This window comes from Glandiceps talaboti, chromosome 12, assembly GCF_964340395.1.
Source record: "Glandiceps talaboti chromosome 12, keGlaTala1.1, whole genome shotgun sequence".
Taxonomy (NCBI): Eukaryota; Metazoa; Hemichordata; class Enteropneusta; family Spengelidae; genus Glandiceps; species Glandiceps talaboti.
The window spans coordinates 11,565,151-11,586,978 of NC_135560.1; the positions used below are offsets into that span (position 1 = coordinate 11,565,151).

General features: G+C 33.6%; 1 protein-coding gene across 1 annotated transcript in view; it reads right to left on the reverse strand.

The window, feature by feature from the left end:
• Window positions 1–4,211: 4,211 nt before the first annotated feature.
• LOC144443385 (calcium/calmodulin-dependent protein kinase type IV-like) overlaps window positions 4,212–21,828 on the reverse strand; it is a 28,294-nt gene continuing 10,677 nt past the window's right edge. Inside the window, exons 2-8 of the mRNA XM_078132852.1 lie at window positions 20,229–20,307; window positions 18,819–18,881; window positions 14,419–14,574; window positions 13,255–13,420; window positions 11,381–11,577; window positions 9,279–9,437; window positions 4,212–7,655 (exon numbers count right to left, since the gene is read on the reverse strand). Of these exons, the coding sequence (XP_077988978.1) occupies window positions 7,527–7,655; window positions 9,279–9,437; window positions 11,381–11,577; window positions 13,255–13,420; window positions 14,419–14,574; window positions 18,819–18,881; window positions 20,229–20,307 (949 nt within the window). The 3' untranslated portion in view covers window positions 4,212–7,526. The remainder of the gene's footprint in view (window positions 7,656–9,278; window positions 9,438–11,380; window positions 11,578–13,254; window positions 13,421–14,418; window positions 14,575–18,818; window positions 18,882–20,228; window positions 20,308–21,828) is intronic.

The following is a 21,828-nucleotide window of genomic DNA, read 5'->3' on the forward strand; positions in this document are numbered from 1 at the left end:
TTCTCAAACTTGGAAACATACATGTATCTAATTTTAGGGATAAACATTTTAGTGAAAAGATAATTTTTTCATAAATCGGTACAAATCTATTTTAATGGGTGAATAAAACAATTTTGGCAAAAATAACCCCACTAAAAATGATTAATTGACAACATTACATTGTTTGTACATTAATTACCTGGTGGCATCTAATTTTGGCTGTGGTTTTCGGTTCACTGTTCTCCCAACTCTAGCTGCTGGTAGATCCTCAAGGGCGGCTTGTACCAAGTCAGACTCTGTATAGACAAGTTGCAATTAGGAAATAAGTCTCTTAACATTGCCAATCACTACTTCTAAAGTAATTTTCAAAGGCCTAATATGATTAAAATTTGATAGAGGCTTGAGTCATCTATTTTATATTTCATGTTTTTGTGTTCTCTTTTGTTTGTACATTGTATGTTGTTATTGCGTGGTTGGTTTATCTTATTTGGGATGCAAACATAAACATGTTATAATAGTAAAAAAGGAAGACACAATTTAAAGCTGATGAAATCAGACAACAACCTGACCTAAACATATTGCAATCAGATTGGACTGTGATAATGGATCAACAACGTGGTACTCTGACCCAATGGGTCAAATAATGAAATGGGGGGGGGGGGGGGGGGGGTAGTAGTAGTAGTAGTAGTAGACTGCAAGATACGTCATCTCGCTCCACCCTCACTAGCCTGCTCTATCCTGAGAACAGTTGACTGATGTGTGAGGGCACCCTGTCTGTCACCTTATTGACTGGGGTGGTGTGGTTGGGGGTGGGGGTTGGTTGTGGTGTTATCTCTACTGATATGAGGGAATCCATATTGGGCAATATTATTCAATAACATCGACTTGTCAATGGATACGTGTGTTCTATTATCAACCGACATTAAAACTTTCCTATTGTCGACAGATGGTATTACTGATCCAACTCCAAGAAACTGACTATATCTAAAATTAAACAACTATCAATATTGGGGTTGTCTCAGACTACAATAATCACTATTGGCCACTGTACCTGCATTGCCATCATTACCCAGTGCTTGACTCACAACCCCTCCTGTATCATCATCGTCATCTCGAGTTGGTGACAGAGATGGCATAGGAGGAAGAGGGGGAAATTCTTCAGCTTCATCATCATCATAGTTGTCATGGAAATCCTCCATCATTAAATCAATAGACTCCATATTTTTGCTACGAAAGAAAACAAACAACAAATCGATATTATCATAAATGTAAAATGTATTTACTGTCACTTTTTCATTCATTCATGCTAAACACAGTCAATTGTGAGCTAAATATTCTATTCAAGGACCTAAAGATGGTCATCGGATGGTACAAAACAAGGGCGTTTAACGGATTTTCAGTGCAGTGCAGTGCAAACACCGGTGACGACATTTTTTAAATATTCGTACGTAAATATCTAACGCCATTATTTTGTATCCTGACTATCTTTGAATAGAATATTATCTCACAAGTAACTGATGCGAAATCATGAAATTTCCCCTTGTTCCAATGCCTGCAGTTTATCTCTATCGATGAAAAAAACGACCTTCAACTTGAATCAAAACAGATGACCAAATCTCTGGGCTAGTAAGCGGTCAACCCTGTCAGCCACAACCTCTTTATGATCCATGGACGTATGTGCTCTATCATAGAGAGGGATAGAGGGGCAACTCGTCATAAATCTATGGTCACTGCTGTGGCATTACTGTACATACTGTACTGGCACTGTTCAAATCATCGATTTTGGAACCCAGTACTACCACCACAGAAGTACAGAATACAGTGCGATAAGCAATCATTGAAATAAGCCAAATAAAGAATTAACTAACCAAATGCTGCAGACACTTGTCCGTGATAATAAAACGGATGAAATATATATGTCCGTGTATTTATGACTGCTTGAACCAAGGTATTACTGGAATTGGGAACAACAAATACGGAAGTAACTTGTTTTCGCGGGATCATTCATAAATCGAGTCATGTGCGACCAAATGGCCAATCATAACCTGTCTTTCCACGGTGACCTAACTTTTGGGGTCACACAACTTATCTCGGCGAGAGAGCCCCCAGCGGCGAGTTTGGATAATTGCGGCCAAATGCCCTCCACTGCTATGAACCAGACTGAGAAGTGAAGGATTTTGGAGACTTTTCATAGCAACATCTCGGGTTTCAGACAAATTTTTGAATGGACGTGAAAGTGTCAGTGAAAGAATTTTGAAGACGTTTGGTAAGTTTGGACATGGCCACTTTATAATATTTTTTAGGGAACACGGAAAATTTATGCGGGAGGGTTAGGAAGACAAACTATTCGTTCTAATTTCATACGGCTACCCTACCTGTGCGCCCTGCTTCGCCTTTTGCTAGCCAAAGTTTCGAGCCCCCTATAGCTATGCGTGTTCTAAAAATTTTGCAGTCCCTAAATTTCCTTGCGGCAAGACATTTTGTGGTTTTAATTTGGTTCCTTTTTAATATAGGCCCCCCCTCTCACTGTTTCAGCCACTATACTCGATTTTCAAAGCCCCCCCCCCTCAAATTTGGCAAAAGCCCTTCCCTCCACCTTAAAATATTGTGGTTGTCCCCTGATGTATAAATTTATACAGTAGCCACCTTTTCCCATGTTCACAAAGTTTTAATTCCCATTCTATATTTAATAGTTTTATGTTTTGTTTGCCTACATGTATATTTGTTTCTTTCAGAATTCATGCTTCAAGTATACTCCTTCACCAGAGTAACGGCAAACTTCAGGATGTATTACCCACTACAGTGGTAAATGTAACTGAATTGTACTTTTCTTCTATGAATGCTGTGTGCTTTCAGATCCTATATGCCAGTCATGAATATCTCATCCGAATGTTCTTCACATCCGTGACTTTCTCATGACAGTATGTAAATAAGTTGTAGCCTCAAGAAGCATCATATATTTCATAAACTTACCAGCTGATATATGCATGTGTATGCAGACTCCAGGCTAGGCCACACACAGTAGATACACAGACTCGCATACAGTCATGTGAGTGTGCACATGCACACACACACACACACACACACACATACATACATACATACATACATACATACATACACTCATATATACACATGCGCATGCATGTATACATGCATGCGCACACACACACACATACACATACACATACATACACTCATGCACACACACATACACACACAAATGATCTATCATTTTGTAAACTAAGGAACAATGCTAGTCTAAGTTCTGGAAATAATTCCATGTAAATATGTTACATTAATAATAATGTAACATATACAGTCTCCAAAAGATATCCGCATGTACTTAGACTCTACACAAAAGTAACATTTGAAAATGTGAATGCGATGTATTTCCAGTATTGTCCTATGACAATGGTTACAATGGGGTGGAATACAGAATCAATCAAATCTGTTGTTGCTGGGATCAATGGGGTGTGTATAAAATCTGGGGGTAGTACTAGTGGCCACCTCTAGTAGGGGCGTGCGGCCAATACTGTCGACCCCAGACCCCATTTTGAGTCAAGTTGACCACAAACCATACCCCATTTTAGACCATTACAGGTTTTTAGAAGATTAACTTTTAGAAAAAAAAGCAACATTTGTAGCTGAGGAAACGCTGGATCACAATATGTACCTTTCACTCTTGTATTTTTTTTCCCTCAGGAGGCAACATTTTGAGGCTGATGCACAGGTATGATTTAATGGTGAAGAACATGGACCACATTTTAGACAACGCAAAATAAAAAATAATGTAGAGTGGACTCCAATTTAGACTCTTCAGTTCGGAAAAAAAGTCCCAATTTTAGCACAAATATATGGGCTAGAAAATGTACCCCAAAGGAAGGCACATGTCAAGTAAGGTGAGTAGCCCAATGGTAGTTATTTGCCTATTGAGTGTAGAACCAATCATAACATTTGGTATTTAGGTTGTTGGGGTAAAGCAGCAATGGTAACAGTTGTTGCTTAGATTGGTTGAGAGAACTATAGATCTGAGAGCAGACCATTCCAAGATCTATGGTAGAACCAATCATAACAGTTAATTGGGGTGTTGGATGGGGTGAAGAGCCAATAGTAACAGTTGGTACTAATTGTTATAGGAACATATATAAAATGTAGGATAGGAAGGATATAAATGACAGGCCTGAAACATTTAGTTTTGGAAAGCAACAATTTAATCTTTATTTTGTTTGCAAAAAAATCGTCTCTGTCCATTTTTCTATTAAAAAATACCACAAAATACAATCAAAATGTAAGATGATACATTGATCTCTGCATAGTTCTCATATAGTTATTTCGGCCTTGTACCAAGTACGAATGCTTCAATTACAATCTTCAATATTTTTTTGTAACAACAACTTTCTCACCATTTTATGCCATATAGAACAAGAAAAGAAGTTTTCCATACTGAATACACGACTACATGTACGAAAAAGAAACAGAAAACACCTAAAATTAACCTTTTGTCTTTTTTCAAAAATTTCAAAAGAATGATAAAAAACCTTCAGCTTATTAATCTTGTATTTTGTTTTCACTTTAAGAATTTCAAAAATTATATAAAATAAACTACCACATACAAGAAACTAAAATGTACTTTACCGACAAGACTTGACCTAAACACAGTACTCTACAACTTTTTTTCTTCATTTTTGAAATAAAGCAATGTAATACTTCCCTTTTGTCAAGTTCTGTATCACGACTATTTCAATCACATATTTTTATTTTTTTATTTTTTATTTTTCAATATTATTCAAAAAGAAAATAACAGCGTTAGTATGAAACAGTTGTGTTCGTTATTGCAAAAAGTTTGGCATTTGAGAAATCAGAGGTTTATGACAGGCTAACCAGTACAGTCCTTTACAACTGAAAACTGTCATTAATAAGACAATGTGTCTAACTTTTAGGGAATTGTAGGAACAATGTTATTATGATATGCCGATTTTAAGAATAAGAAAATCTGACATGGCAATTAACTCACAATTATGGCTGAAATTTGACACATAATGAAGTCAGAATTAAGAGAAATAATATCTCCTCAAGTATGATTTAATGAAAAATTAGAAACGATGGTGGCAAATTAGAATGTTTTGACACATAGAACGAGAGCAGTGACATAGACACCAGTTGTCATGATGTGAAACAAGTAAGTAGGGTATAAAACCAGATATTTTTGTTTGAATGCATTCTAACATAGACAGTGGAGAGGCTCCCCTACACTTCATGGTTCAACCTAGCTCGTATGTATATATTAACTGATAGTAGAAATCATTTCCGGTGATATTCTGGGCTATTAGAATTCATTGCCAGTGATATTCTCAGCTATTAGAATTCATTATCGGTGATATTCTGTGCTATGAGAATTGATTGACAGTGATATTCTCTGCGATTAGAATTCATAGCCTGTGATATTCTCTGCATGTAAAATTTATTGTCTGTGATATTATCTGTTATTGCCAATAATAGTAGAATACATTACAAAATATAGAAATACTTTTACACAAGAAAACAAAACAAAACAACTAAATCAACAAATGAAAAGTACATAAACTGATGACAGAAAAATAGCAGAACAGAAGCAACAAAAATTACAATTTCAGGTAACATATTAAACAGTAAAATACAATCATTTGGTAACACTCCCTCTATGTCGATGGCCACATTTAAAACAGACGTAGCTCCTATGTTAAAGGCTAGCTAGGAGTTCAAGTATGCCATCAGTGTGTTCCATGAGTGGGGAAAAGAGTGCATGGATCATTGCCAAACAACTGTATATGGTACAATATAGTATGGGAATGAGCAGAATTTATGAAGGAAGTCCGAGGAGACAACATTTCGGTCCAATTTTTTTTGTAGCCCCCAACCCCCTTAATTCATACCCCAATTTGTTTGTGGCCATCCATTTTCTGCTTGCCCCTAACATTGAAGTAGTTATCTTGTCATATATTTTAAATCTACAGAGATTTTTCATTAGTCTTGTTGTTTTAATTAACTGAAGTTTGCATGATCAGCAAGCCAATATTAGTTAAAATGTTTCAAATACCAAGCATATCTATATAACAGCAAATCTTAATGAACAGTAGATGATCAATTGCAATGTAATACATCTAGTGTAATTTACACTTCTTATTGCTGTTCTGTTGCTATGACAACAATGAATAAATTGTAAATATGAGGTATCTATCCTCTGCGGAGGATATTTTCATTGCTTTAACATGACAGTAATGCTGTAAAGAAAATCTATGCAAAAAAATCTACCAATCTTTTTAAAACTCCAAATATTCACATTATTGATGGTGCAAGCCTTCATTTAAAAAAGGAATCACTATTTATAACTTGTAAGGGCAACTATTTGTACTTTTTTTCACCATGTTTGATAGCCATATACATGTATGTATTATTTCAGTTGAATGTATAACATTTAAAACAATAACAGCGAGAAAAAAGCATAAAGAATAGTATACTTTCAGAATATATAGTTTTTCATATGTCTTAAAAGCTATATGGCTCAAAGATCAGTGATAATAAATATTGTAATATCTGTTTTTGCGGCCTTGTAACTAAATGTTAGCATAAATTTTGCACTCTGATGCGGAATGATGCATGTACTCTGACTGTCTATGTTTTAATATATATATTATAAGACATTTCTAAAGATCGTATCTAAAATAGTGAAACCCTCACCCACATACATGTAGTCTCGTTCCTGATGACCATATTCGGATTTTACGCTACGTTATCTTCACACTAGTCAATGTTGTTGCTCTCGCACAGAATTCTGTGCTCCCCAGCCTCTATGCCAATTTAATGTGCCACTGATGCACATAATTTCTAGTGACACACCAAAATTTGGTTTTCTAATATCTTTTACTATGTGGTGACTCACAAGAAATGTCAGTTTTTTATCATTTTGACTCACAGCAACAAAATTTGGCCATCATTAGAGGGCACACTGGTGCTCCCCCACTACAGCGTTCATTTAAACATGATGACATTGTCGTGTCCCCACATGATTTTAGTTTAAGCAGACTGGAGGTGGAGTTCAGTTGGACATTTGCATATCATATCAGTCCAGCTGTACCAATGAATATTAACAACAGCCTGTCAATTTGTGATGGATTACTACTGACATGCTCCATTTGCACTTTGCCCAGCATGGGGTTAAACCACATTTAATGCCTAGAGTAATAACATTGACTAGACGTAATGTGTGAAGATAACGTAGTGTAAAATCAGAATATGGTTGTCGGGAACTATTACCCACCACCCACCCACCCACCAGTAATAACCATTACCTTGCCATCAAAGGGTAATAAAATGTCACAGGCTTACAACCAAGCTGACAAAACCATAAATGGGGGTGATATCTGTCCTGATAGTCAGAAGACAGACCTTCCTATTGGCCAGTCAGGAACAAAATGTTGCCATGACTACCTTAGAAGTATCAACAATAAAGCTGCCTATTTCCATGAGAATTACCAACTTATTATTACTGTTCGTGTAAACACTCTTCATTCCATTTCTTCAACAATTTGTGTTCTGCCTTCAGCTGAACTAGCACTGGCTGGTCGTGGCGGCGTAATAGAAGTTACAAATTCCAAGCCCATACGGGTAGCTATCATGACAGCCTGAGTGGCAGCCTGCAAACAACGAAAAATAAAGAACGTAAGCTTTATAGTTTGTCAGTAGAAATGATATCAAAATATAAAACACAAATATAAAACATGTTAATTATTATCTTTGACACACAGATACATATTAAACATTAATAATTATAACAAATGGAAACTAGGCAATATTTTAATGAACAAATATAAATTGTAATAATTTTTTAACACAATACAGTAACCACTTGTTGTTAAAGTCTGTTTTTAAGGAATTCCAAAGTGTAGCACCATCTTAACTAAAATAGTGTTCACTTTGTGTTGAATTTTTCTTTCTGAATGTAGTAATTTGAATTTCAGATGACCTCATATATAAACATATGGTTATTTAAATTGTAGAACAATGTTCCACCAACTGTACACATCTTAGCCTGTCTCAAGCAGTGCTAAAACTACCTACTAGCAGCAAGTTTCTCTATGGTTCACAATGTAATATTTCACTCCCTGATGTTTAATTGTAAACAAATTGTTGATAAGACCAAGGCTGGCTAGTCACTACACATATAATATGACACACATACACTCACTCACTTCACTCACATGGTAAACAAACAACTCCAACATTTGATGTTAAATTAGCAACTACAACACAATACAACACTGGCAACTTTGTTTATTATACCAGATTACATATACCCCAGTGTCCCTGTCCTGAAGACTCTACTTAAATTAAACTCCATGGGTGAAATGTACACTAATTAAACATCAGCAGGTGAAAGAGTACACTGATCAATAGAGAAACTCGCTGCTATAGTAGGTAGTTTTAGCACAGATTGAGACAGGCTAAGAGATACAGTTGGTGGAACATTGTTGTAAGCTTACTGACTACTTTGCAAGATGTGCTTTCATGAGTACAATATGTCATTATATATAAATGATATTTATAGAACACATTACATGTAAAGCTAACAGTCAATTAAGCAAACTCTATGGCCTAACATACAGTAACTGTGAAAAAGGCGAGAAGAGGTCTTCCCTAATTAGGTGTACATACAGAATCAGAAGTGTCAGTGACCTCTGTCTGAAGTATACCAATGAAAGCCACAACACATATCTCCCACAGTGATATCGATGACTCATAATTTACATGAAAACATCATTGATGGGACAAATTAAAAAACGACACACACACACACACACACACACACACACACACACACACACACACACACACACACACATCATACTAACAGACATTTCACCATGTTTAGCACTACTGAACCTCAGTTCCTTTGTGCTACAAATGATGCTGTTATGAAAGATTTGTAAAGTTTGAAACATAATACAACATTCCCCTGTGGGGGTCTTTCATCATGTGAATCAGGCCTCAAGCCACAGATTCAAACAACAAATAATAGTAATAATGTCAAATATGTTCATTTTTGATAATAATATAACTTTCTTCACATACAATAGGCCTATGTTCACAAGTTTTTGAATTGTTCTATTTCCACTCGTTTGCAAGGACCAGTTTTTGAATAAACCCTAACTTTCAGCATTATTTTCAAATTGTTGCATTTTCATGTACATTTTTGGTGTCTCCATGTTAATTTTTATTTGAAAACACCATTGTGTAAATGAGACCTAAAATTCTGTTACCTTAAGTTTTCTCTTAGCATTGAACTCTTTGAGTTTTTCTTGTGTAACTTCCATGTGTCTGAATTTAGCTGCATTGCCTAGGACCCATGGATGTTGGAGTGCTTGCTTTACTGTCAGTCTACGCTTGGGATTCAGGGTGATAAGCTTAGATACAAGATCCTACAAGAAAACAATATGATACTTCATATATCAGGGTGATAAGGTTGAGTAAAAGATTCAAATAGAAAATGATGTGAAACAGGTATCAGGGTGATAAGCTTAGATACTAAATCCTACAGGAAAACAATATGAAATAATTAATACTATACTATGGTATGATATGAAATATATTATCAGCATGGTTAAATACAGCGGATTTCAAAATACCATTTCTGCAGCTCTGTTTGATACAACAACGCAAAAACTAATGAGAAACTACACATGCTACACTTTAAGATAGCAAGATTGAATGAATACAGTTTCTTGTTACAGTTTGTCTAAATAAAATGAACTGACGTGCTACCATGTAGACATCAAATGCAGACGTCAAAACATTGGCACCCGTGTGTCTGCATCTTGTTGCAGTATAGTACATTGGTTTTAGATTGTTTATTTCATTCTAACTATATGTAGCAATAAATTGTGATCTTGCTATTAAAGTGTAGCATGTGCTGTTTCTTATTGATTTCTGAGTGGTTGTATCAAACAGAGCTGCTATTTTGAAATCAGCTGTACAAGATTTTAACAGAAAACTATCTGAAACATACAGAAGGTGATAAGTTTTAAATACAAGACAACAAGAGATATAATATGAACCATGTCAGGGTCAAACCAAACAAGTTCCTACTCAAAAAAAGTAATAATACATTTGTATATTTTGATTCAAAAAGCTTTGCATCCTTAGGTAACAATCTTTCCACCAACATATAGCACTCAATATCAAAGACAAAATTTTAGCCTTCAAAGTCGACTTGAATTAAAAAAAATACAAAAAAGGTTTTGCACAAAATTACCTTTCACACTCATAATTCTACATTTCTGTTTTATCATTCTATAGTCAGCAGTACCACAGAGCACAATCTGATAAAATCCGATGTAGTGTACATGGTGTGATTTCTTTTTGGCTGTTACATTTAGAAACTTCAATTCTTTTTGGCTGTTACATTTACTGTCGTTTGTTCTTTTGTGAGCACCCATTACATACAGTACCACAGAGCATAGAATGTGCTTGTGTATGCATTAATAACTTTCAGTAGCTTTTCCATTCAAAGAGGAATTAAGAATTTTAATTTCTTAATTTGTATATTGATGGTTACAATTTATCATGTCAAATGATTTAAGAATGATTGCGGTGTAATTGACCATCGTTACTGTCTATTAGTGCTAGCTGCTATGTGCATGTACTTTTGGTAATGCGTGATTGTTCAACTTAATTACAAAACTTCTAAAAGACCATTCAGAACCATATACAAAGAAAGTAGGGGTGCATGGACTGCAATGTGTTAGAAAAAAAAGCAATACTTAAAGAGCTTTTGTTGGTTAATTGACACATCCATCTTAGTATGTATGTAACACTCACTACAAGCACTTGATTCTGAATGTGCCATTAACTTTAGGGTTTGTTCTAATGTTCAAGTATTAGTGAACAAATCGCCAAAGTGATGTTTGTCACGCTATGCTTTGTCAAACATAACAAAGTTGACTAATGACAGAAAATTTAGTAGTATGACCTTTTTACACAAATTGACATTCATGTATTTAGAATAATTGAAGAAGTATCAAAGTGACTTTATGGATGAGAAATGGGTTGTTTTGTTTTCAATGAATAACACAAATTTGTGAATTTGTGAAACAACATAGACAAAGTCAGCATTTGTAGCTCGATCAATAAATTGCAAAAATACTAAAATATGTGTGAAAAATTTGATGTTTTACATAGGGGAAGAGATTCTGTACACGTTCCAAAATTGTTTTTATAAATTACTGAGTTACAAATACAGACTTGGTCAATCTTCTTTCACACTTTTCTATTTCAATTGGAGAAACACAGTAAAATGAATGTAATAACAGAAATACCCAAATTTCATCCATATGGCCACGTTAAAGCATTATGATTACAATACCTTAGCATTAAGTGATATGTCGTCCCACCATGGTGACATGAATTCAAAGTCTGCCCTGAGAATCTTTTGAAACATGTGTTGGTCTCCGCGCTCATCATAGAATGGTTCAAATCCACATAGAAGAATGTAGGTAATGACACCAACACTCCACATGTCAACCTCTGGACCATAGGGCTTACCATATAATACTTCTGGAGCTGAAATTAATCATTGAAAATTTCCAGAATTTTAGTAAATGTACGACTAATGTGTATACATTGTATATAATATTTTGAGAATGTGACTATATGAGAAATTTGTAGGGCCTCATTTCCACCATCTGTAGTTTTGGTACTAATGTGTATGACTATGAAAAAGTCTTCAAGAAGATACACCCCCCAATACTTTACTTCTATGTGACTGAATGGAGACATGATTTAAAGGAAATTGTTGGCAATAAATAGTACAAAGTGTCTGATAATGCAGGAAATTGCTGAATTTGTATTTACAATAACAAACGTTTTAAACTTACTGAGTTTCACATTGATTTTTCAAGTAGGAAGCTATGATAAAATTGTTTTATAAATTGAAAATCCCCCAATCCTCATCCATATAGCCACTTTAAATAGTGTATTTTGTGTCATGACAAGAATTGTGATATATGTCGTATGTCATGTAGACTGATAGATTCATTATTGTGTATACATGTCTTAGAGCTGCTAGTACATGGTTAACATGAATGCCAACAAGACAAAATCTGTCACCGAGTATAGTAACTGTTTATTTTCATTTCAAATACTTTTCATATTTTATGCATATTTTGAGGAGCTATTTTATCAGATGAATATTTTCCAGATTTTATACATTGAGGTTTGCGTAACTGTCAACATAATTTATTACCTCAATTTTGTTAATCAAATCCACATAGCCTGAAGGTTGAAACAGCTATGCCTGTGCCATTATCAACCTTAACTGTTGGGAAAGTGCCTCAATTTTCATGATTTAATATTAAAAATTAACAAGATTACAGGGAGTAAGGATATTAAGTTGTTGAAGTATATACTCAATCACTGGTACATGCATGGCATAATCAAACTTGGTTTCATGTATGATATAAATATTTATAAAATATTGACAATGTGATTAATTGCCAATGTCAGTAAATACACAATTAAAGTAACTTTGTGTTATTAACTTTATATAAATCATTAATGTTATTGAACAAAATCAGACTAATTGACATTAATGGTACAGAGATTTGTTTTTCATGTAAAGAATGGTAAACAGATATAAGTGTAAATTATTCTACAATGCGACATGATATACAAATGACAACATGTGTATGACACCATTTGCTTGGAAAGGTAGTAGAATAAGCCATTTTTTGTCTCACGGCAGATCTCACGAGATCCCACGTGAGCCATTGCATCCATATAGCAACCACTGGTTTCTCATCATCATTATCACACATAGCCACAGCAAAAGCTTGACCACAATCACATGTTTGACAACTGGTGTTACTAGGCATACATGTATTTGCAGATCTCATGAAATCTGCAATGTGACGTAAAATCCCTTATTGAATGCCAACAGTGGGGTGAAAGACTAATTTTTGTAAGAATGAATGTTCATGGACTCTTTGTTCATAATGAATGAAAATTTCTGCTACCTCGAGTCAAAAAAAAATTGGAAAATAAATTGCACATTTTAACTGATGTCATGACTAGCATGTCTTGAGTGAGACATCCCAGGAATGCCAGGCCTGTGCTAGCATACACCCCTAATGATAATGATGGAAAGATCTCAGCAAATAGTGGATTTTGGTTTTATAAAAATGTTTTGACTCAGAGTAGAAATTTTAATATTCAAATTGTCAACTCCTTGTTTGTACTCACCACAATATCCAGGAGTACCACAAACTGTCTGCATAGTGACATTATCACTCATAATTTTCGATAAACCAAAATCAGCAATTTTCAACAGTGCATCTTGTGATGTGTCTTGATAAAGTAAGTTTTCTGGTTTAAGATCCCTATGTACAATATCGTTATCATGTAAATACTGAAAAAGAAGAAGATCATATGATTTCAGAAATGTAAAGATTGACTTGTAATATACCAGAACTTCATGGCATACTCAGGGTATTTGCATGAGTGTTTGCAGCAGTACTTTCACAAGTATAGCAAGCGAAAGTGCAGTAGGAAACACTTCAAGCACGAGTGCAAATACCTCTAAGTACCCACACAGACATGCGGCATGGGGTTCTGTTATCATTACACATGTTTATCCGAAACAACAAATTCCATACAAATGACACTATGCGATCATGCACTAATTCATGTAGAAAGAATGATTGCATCCTCATTTGCATATCATTTGCATGCAGGTATGCAATAACGTTTTCGGTATTTAAACTGCAGTGCAAATACCACTAGTATGTGCACACACCAGTGCAAGTAATTTCTGATACATATTTAACAAAGCTTAGATTATTGCTAATGTTAAAAATAATTAAAATACTACATAGATTAACCAAATATTCAATCTAGGAATTCTAAATGTTCTGAATTAAATGTACTTAGGCATTACAAATCGGAAATAAAAAATCCCTTATTCGAGTCCATTATGTCTGTTTTTATTATTTTTTTCAAAATTTCAATATTCATGAAATTTTCAAAGTCTTTTTAATACATTTACCTGCAGAGAAATGATTTAGCAGTGTTAAAATTTTATGAAATTCGACAGAATGAAAGCATTCAGATTTTCTAAAGGTGATACTGATTAAGATACATGTATATGTAAGAAAGAGTAATCTACTTCTTTTTCCATTGAAAATTTGCAACTTTTTACAACATGCCTTGTTTGAAGTGGGCTATGTTTAGTCAGAAGATTGAATTTCAAAGCATCATGATGTAATGATAACATCTTAGAACTCTCATGGTATAATCTTAGAACCCCAATGATCAAAATCTTAGAACTCCCATGATACATATCTCGCGCATTCTAAATACAGCAACGCATTATGAATTCAAGGCATAGTTTGAAATTGATATACTTACAGAAACGGCTTCACATATCTGTCTAACACATGACGCTGCATCCCTTTCACTGTAATATCCACGTGCTACAATTCTTTCAAAAAGTTCACCACCAGTTACAAGTTCTAGAACCAGATTCAGTTCTGATGGTGTCTCAAATATTTCCCTTAGTTGAATCTGAAACAAATAATTAACAAAACAATGAGTGAATTGAGAGAATTTACTTTGAACGTTAGAACAAGTGAGAAGCAAATCTGTGGAAAGTGGTTTGATATTTTCTACTTTCACAAATTTCAGTGTTGTCTTTAGTGTGTCAGTAATGGCACAAACAGCTGGTAAAACATCACACAGTATCTAAATTGTATTATATATTATGACATGAAGACGTGCCATGCAGTTGGTGTAGATGACATCTCCACCAATTGCATCACATTTTTCATACGTATGTAACGGACAGTCTGATAAAGCCTGTTGATGAGGGGACAGGCACAGCAAAGTTACTTACAGGTACATTATACAATGTAATATGACTTTTGGTTATGACCAGTGTGCCCTCTAAGCCTATTTGACATGCCATTGATGCACATAATTTCTAATGACACACCAAAATTTGGTGTTCCCCTATCTCATACTATGTGGTGACTCGCAAAAAATCCCAGTTTTTCTCATTTTGACTTACAATAACAAAATTTGGCTATCGTTAGAGGGCACACTGGTTATAACTTATGATATCAAAGTTGAACAACTGCAAGTACACATTCTGCATTTGATTATCAAGTAAACACATATTGTGATAGTAAAAACCACTTAAAATGACAAGGAATTGCGGAAAACTTGTGGAAATTTGATTCGTATCAGTTATTTTACCATAAATCAATTGTGGACAATATGAATGAAAGTGAATTTGATCTGATTTATTTTAATTCATACATTTAATCTTTTTTACCAGGACGACATAAATATTTTACTTTGGTCAAACACACAGCATGAATATTTTTACTTTGATCAAATACACTTCTTGCCAATTCAGTTATTTGTTTGCATTTCAGTGGTAAATCATTTACCTTTCATACATTGTATATAATTCATACCATTTTCCTTTTCACATATAAACACATACAGTACAAAAAATATTTTATTCATATCATGTTTACAACTTATCAAAGTCGCATGGACTTTACATTCACAACATGGTATGTGTATTATTAGTATATCACGTCTTTGCACGCTTGGATAATTATTCAAAATAAAATCTTCTGGATTAAATATGCAAAAACAGTTAAATGCAACAAGCAAGAATTTAGTATCTGTTTACTGAACTGGTTCCATGCTAGTTTATAGCTACACATCAGCATTTGAGATAATTGTTGCAGAATTGGTATGCATGTATTGTCAAGGTTTTTTTGGGAGATGGATATAGAAGGGTGAGATAGGTAGAATGACAAATTGGCATGACATATCACAAATTTTTTTTTTAAGTGTGAGAGATATAAAGATGTAACGTGGGGTATATAGAATGACATTGAATTAGATTTCTGTAAAAATGGTTTTTGGATGGCTTTATAATTCAGTGATTCACACATCATTAAACAAACCAATCTTAGTGTTTTGACAAAGAAAGTCAGATGTGTATAGACCACCTCACTGCATCTTTAGGGATCCTGTATATAGAAGTAACACTGTCTATACCATGAACATGTATTTATACATCAATTAGCTTTACCACACTCATATCTTGAATCACAAAATTGATATATTCTTGGTTCTGCTAAGTTAAAATAGTGATCATATTGTTAGGTTGACAGGCCTGAGTGTTCACAAGCTACACTGTTTGTCGAAGCTGAGTTAATTGATACAGACAGACCAATCATTTAATAAGTCTCCTGTGACATGCATTGAATGTCAAATGAAGTAAACTGACCATATCAAGTACTGGAGATTTTTAGGTTCAATTATTCATACATTGCATTGCATCCTGTCCACACCCTAATGCAAATGGTGTTTTAATACAGTCAGAATTTTTATTCTATGTGAACGCAAAACTAAAAGTAATATACTTAGAATGTATGTTTTTAGATGCTGGTCTGGGTTCATTCTAAATAAATGACTACATCAGGGTATGTACATTTTATCATGTACCCTGGGATGTGGTTTATTGCGTGGTCATTTTACAAATTTAAACATTGCTCTTATTGTCTGGCTTGACAAAAATTGAGGTACAACTGTTACATTTTAACCCATTGGCACTATGATTTGGCAATGATCTGCTAAGATAACATTAACTTACAGAAAGAAAATGTAGCAATGCCAGTATGATTTTTGTTATACCAAACAATAAAATGTAGCAGTATTTTGTTGCCCCTGACAATAAAATGTAGCAATGCCAGTATGACTTTTGTTACACCAGACAATAAAATGTAGCAGTATTTTGTTGCCCCTGACAATAAAATGGAGCATTGTTAGTAAGATTTTTGTTACACCAGACGATAAAATGTATCATTGTTAGTAAGATTTTTGTTACACCAGATGATAAAATGTAGCAGTATTAGTACGATATTTGTCAGCCAGACAATGATTTTGGTTTTAATAAATGATCTCCATCGTATTTGTACCTGTACTATTTTATCCTATAGTGTAAAATCTGGTGTAATAACTAAAAATGTCTCCATCAGTATTTCAGTTGAACAACTTGATGTGTGCCATTGTGGTCTTGTTACTTATAGTCACATGAATAGACTTCTATGATAGGCTTTTATACATTTTTACATACAAAATATCGTCATTATACTACACAGACAATATAATCAATAAACTACATGCTAGTAATATGATTTTTACTACACAGAAATCTATAAAGTACAATTGATTTTTCTGATTTTTATCCTCATGTACATCTTTCACACGCTGTCTGAGCGATAGCAAATACTTCACTCACAATTTTCTGGACATTCATAAATGTACAAACACAATTTTTTTGGCTAAATTTTTACAAATTTTGTGTGCACAAATGTACATTTATATGTATTTGACATGTACATTCTCAGGTTTAGGAACTACAACAGTGTAGCTGTCCTGTAGCCAACTTTGACTGACCTTTTGTTGTCTGATTGGACCTTGGCAGTGATAACCATTTCCCCCCAATAATGTTCCATCCAGGAATTCAGGAATTTTGGCATCCAGCAGCAGAGCACTTCATTTTGCCCACTTAAACATTTTTTTTGATGGGCTACACAATATATTAAATTTGACTGCAGTTGATGTGACTACACTGATGACTATCAAATGAGTAACTAAACAGTATGACAAAGTTAACAAGAAAGTCAAGTTAACTGACATGGGGGCGCACATGTAATTAGCGATTTTGAGCATTCCCCAAAAGCACACCCTGATACTGCGGTGATAGTGTTTAAATTTTCTGGAATTGTAACAGTTGTTTTCATTTACCATCAGAGTTTGATGAAATATTCAGAGATTAACAGTTCATATTTCAGTTCATATTACCATTTTCTCACTTTAATATTGTAAAGTTTATTCAAGCATAGCTAACCTTTGCATAAACCTTCTTAAATTATACTCAAGGAAAATTTGAACTATACATGCGATAGCATGACAAATTACACAAGGTGAATTCAAATGTGCTTGTTCATCGGATTTACTCACAATATTGGTTCATCATCATTTGTATTGGTTTACAATATCATTAGCATGCAGGGCTGAAATGATACACTTACTATTATGTGTTTAAATTTCAATATTGTAGCTAGTGGATATTTCTTATCATTTCATATATCATATTACATATTGTACTATATTACCAGTACATATGTTATTCCCCAATATTTTTCCTTTTATTCCACAAAGGAAAATACAAGTGACATAAGGGGCCTTGTTTTTATGAATTCAAGATGAGTAGAGTGACAGAACCCTTTCATCACAAGTATTTTCTAACTGAATGAAGCAAAATAATGGAGAATAGCATGATTATACCTGTGCAAGCTTAAGCTTACCTTATGAGAAAATGGGGAAAATAGTGGTGACTGAACAAAATGACTCATATTTCGAGTGCCATAGAACTAATGATGTAGACATGCATAATTGTCATGTTGTAGAATGACTAGAGTATAAATCCATGTGTTGTGTTTGAATACATACAACCTGCTTTGCTCATGGTGTAATAGGTGATACAATCATACAGTGATATTTATTAGCTCGTGAACCAACAGTTTTCCCCAATCACAGGTTTATTGAAAAAAAAATAATAATGATGCTATTTACAATAATAACACTTTCTACTGACAGAATACACAACATGTATTGCTAGAAGAGCCCCTGATCTGTCTGTGATGCCAATTTTTTTGAACAGATCATGCCCATCGGCTGAAGGTAATAGAGAACTGCTTATTAACTGCTTGGATACTTACCACATTTGGGTGTTTCAATTTCAACAAAACTCCGATTTCTGTACGGATGATTTTCTTATCAACCTGACAAAACGAACATGAAAGTGAACAATATTAGTAAGCAATAAATATATTTTTAGAAATAACAATAAACCAATATTTTTAGTATGAGAAATCATTAATAACATCGCAAACGGCCTCCCTTAGAGATCCTCCAGGACACAGGTGAAGAAAAACAAGTTGAAGTTAGCCTGTTTAATAACTTCCTCTGGGAATTACAAAACAATGTACATTTGTCTAAGCCTACAAGTGTTATCTCATTATATCGTACATGCTTTTGTCAACGTAAAAAAAGACATTACCTCAGCAATTTCGTTTTTCTCAATTATTTTAGTCGTATTTGTAAAGCCTGAAGTATTAGCTGAATTGGCAACACCTACATACTCTTTATAAAAATTATTAGAAATAAACTGCCTTGAAACAATAATATAATTTGCCTAAGTATTAAAAAAAAAATCAAATTTTGTATGCATGACAGTGCATAGTACTCTATTGGTGGGTGGAATAGCAGTCGGCTCTCTAATAAAGTGTGGATGTAATTTCATATTTAAAACAAAGTAGCCATTTTTGAATGATAAATTGGTTTCATGAGACAATATTATTTCTGTACTCTTTACTATCAAAGAATGGAAGATTATTGTTTCATTTGATCATTTCAATTGAAGGATAATATAATATAATGTAAAATGATATCATATAAAATATAATAATATTTTCAAAATATATAATCTGATCTAATCTATTCTAATATAATGTAATATAATATAATACAATATAATATAATTACTTTCAAGTGTTCACAAATTAAACTTTCACATTTGGTTTCATCATGAATCAGTTCTTTTTTGAAGAGTTATTTACCAGAAATTAAAACAAAAAAATCTGATTTGATCATATGATATATTAAATGATACAAATAGTATAATATGCTTCTATATACACAGATTCATTTTTGCTGAAATAATAGAAACTAAAATCTGTGATTTGAAATTTTCTCTCTGATATATATACTAATTGATGTACTGAGCTATTATTTTGCATATGTAGTATGGTACATGTATGTGTACACATACATTTTTATATTTGAAGTGGAGTGACTAAGCACTGCATACGCATTCCCAATCGATGAGAATTTCTGAATGCATCTGTACATCTGCATGTGAATGACAGAAATTAGATTAAATCAGTACATTAACGTTTATTGTAGTTTTACTGGTTTCTTTTCTTTTCCCGAAGTAATGGCTAGGGGCACTTCCTTTGAATGTTTTTGGTGGGTCTACTATAACTCTGATGAAATGAATGAGTTACCTCATCACCTACAGTTGCTATGTTTTGTGTGCTACAAAAGACCTCATAACTGGATCGACTTACATTTTTACGCACTGTTTTCACAGCATAGGGTTTACATGTTCCTTTCTGCTCACATCTGTAGACAACTGACGTTGCACCTCTGAAGTGAGAATAGAAAACGATGGTACAATTAGTTAAAAAGAATGTTGTCATGTTAATGGCTGCAAAGAGACAGTGTATGCAAAGAAATTTCTACTGAATGCTGTAAAATTCACAGAAAATGAACCTCGAGTTTTGAACCCATTGTTTACAGAGAGCACTTTCAATTCAATGTAAGATTAATTTTACGTGAAATATGAGGTGGAACACATTTTAAAAAACATACACTTGTATTTTATAGTCCTACAAAAATACATGTACATTTTCAATTTATTCCACATACGTACATGTACATGTATACACAATGTCTAGTCTTCATTATTAGTAAAGGCCAAAATACGAATAACTAAATTAAATCTATAAATGTTTCATTCATCGTAGGTTTTCTGAAAGTGTATCGGCAATGAGACGCCATTTGTTACCTTGATACAAACCTACATTGTAGGGTACATAATTTGTCACTACACATTGCTTCTTTAATATAACATGAAACATGCATTTGCATGTCTTGGATTTTGTTACATTTTATACAAAATGTAGCAAATTTCATTTATTTTTCTACTTAAAATGTAACAGTTCTCCTATTTTTTTTATTTTACTTTACATGCATTTTGTTAGTAACAATTGTCTTGCCTTTTCGTTATTTTACTACAACTATTTAGCATTTGTCTCACACTGTTTAAGTACAAAATGTAACGATTGTCTCCCATGTTATAAATGTAGTAATTGTCTCACACTGTTTAAGTACAAAATGTAACGATTGTCTCCCATGTTATAAATGTAGTAATTGTCTCACACTGTTTAAGTACAAAATGTAACGATTGTCTCCCATGTTATAAATGTAGTAATTGTCTCACACTGTTTAAGTACAAAATGTAACGATCGTCTCCCATGTTATAAATGTAGTAATTGTCTCACACTGTTTAAGTACAAAATGTAACGATTGTCTCCCATGTTATAAATGTAGTAATTGTCTCACATTGTTTAAGTACAAAATGTAACGATCGTCTCCCATGTTATAAATATAGTAATTGTCTCACATCATGTTATTTTGATACAAAAATGTAGCAACCCAGTTTCTTACAATATGTTATATGAATATACAAAATTATAAACTGTTACACATACTGTTTTTCTAATGTAAAATGTAGTACAGTATGTAGAATATGGTAATGACACTATTTCAATCTATATACTGTGAAACATTTTGTGTTCAGCGGTGTGTGTGAAGTATGGTCGGTAATCTCGGTATATTATAAGAAAAATCTACATCATGCTACAGAATTTCTACAGATATCTGCTTTTAGCAGTAGTTTCTTGTCAAAGTTGTAAAATAAAACAACTTTTTATATATCAAAACCTAGATATTTTTTCTACTAGAAATGTTTGCGATTTTACAGTCTTCAGCGGGTTTTCAATGACTAATTTTTACTAATTACCGAATTGGTACCTTGTATTCATGTACAAGAAGGCATTTTAGTCACTACTTATTTTGTCATTTTTGTTTTCAAGAGTACATTAA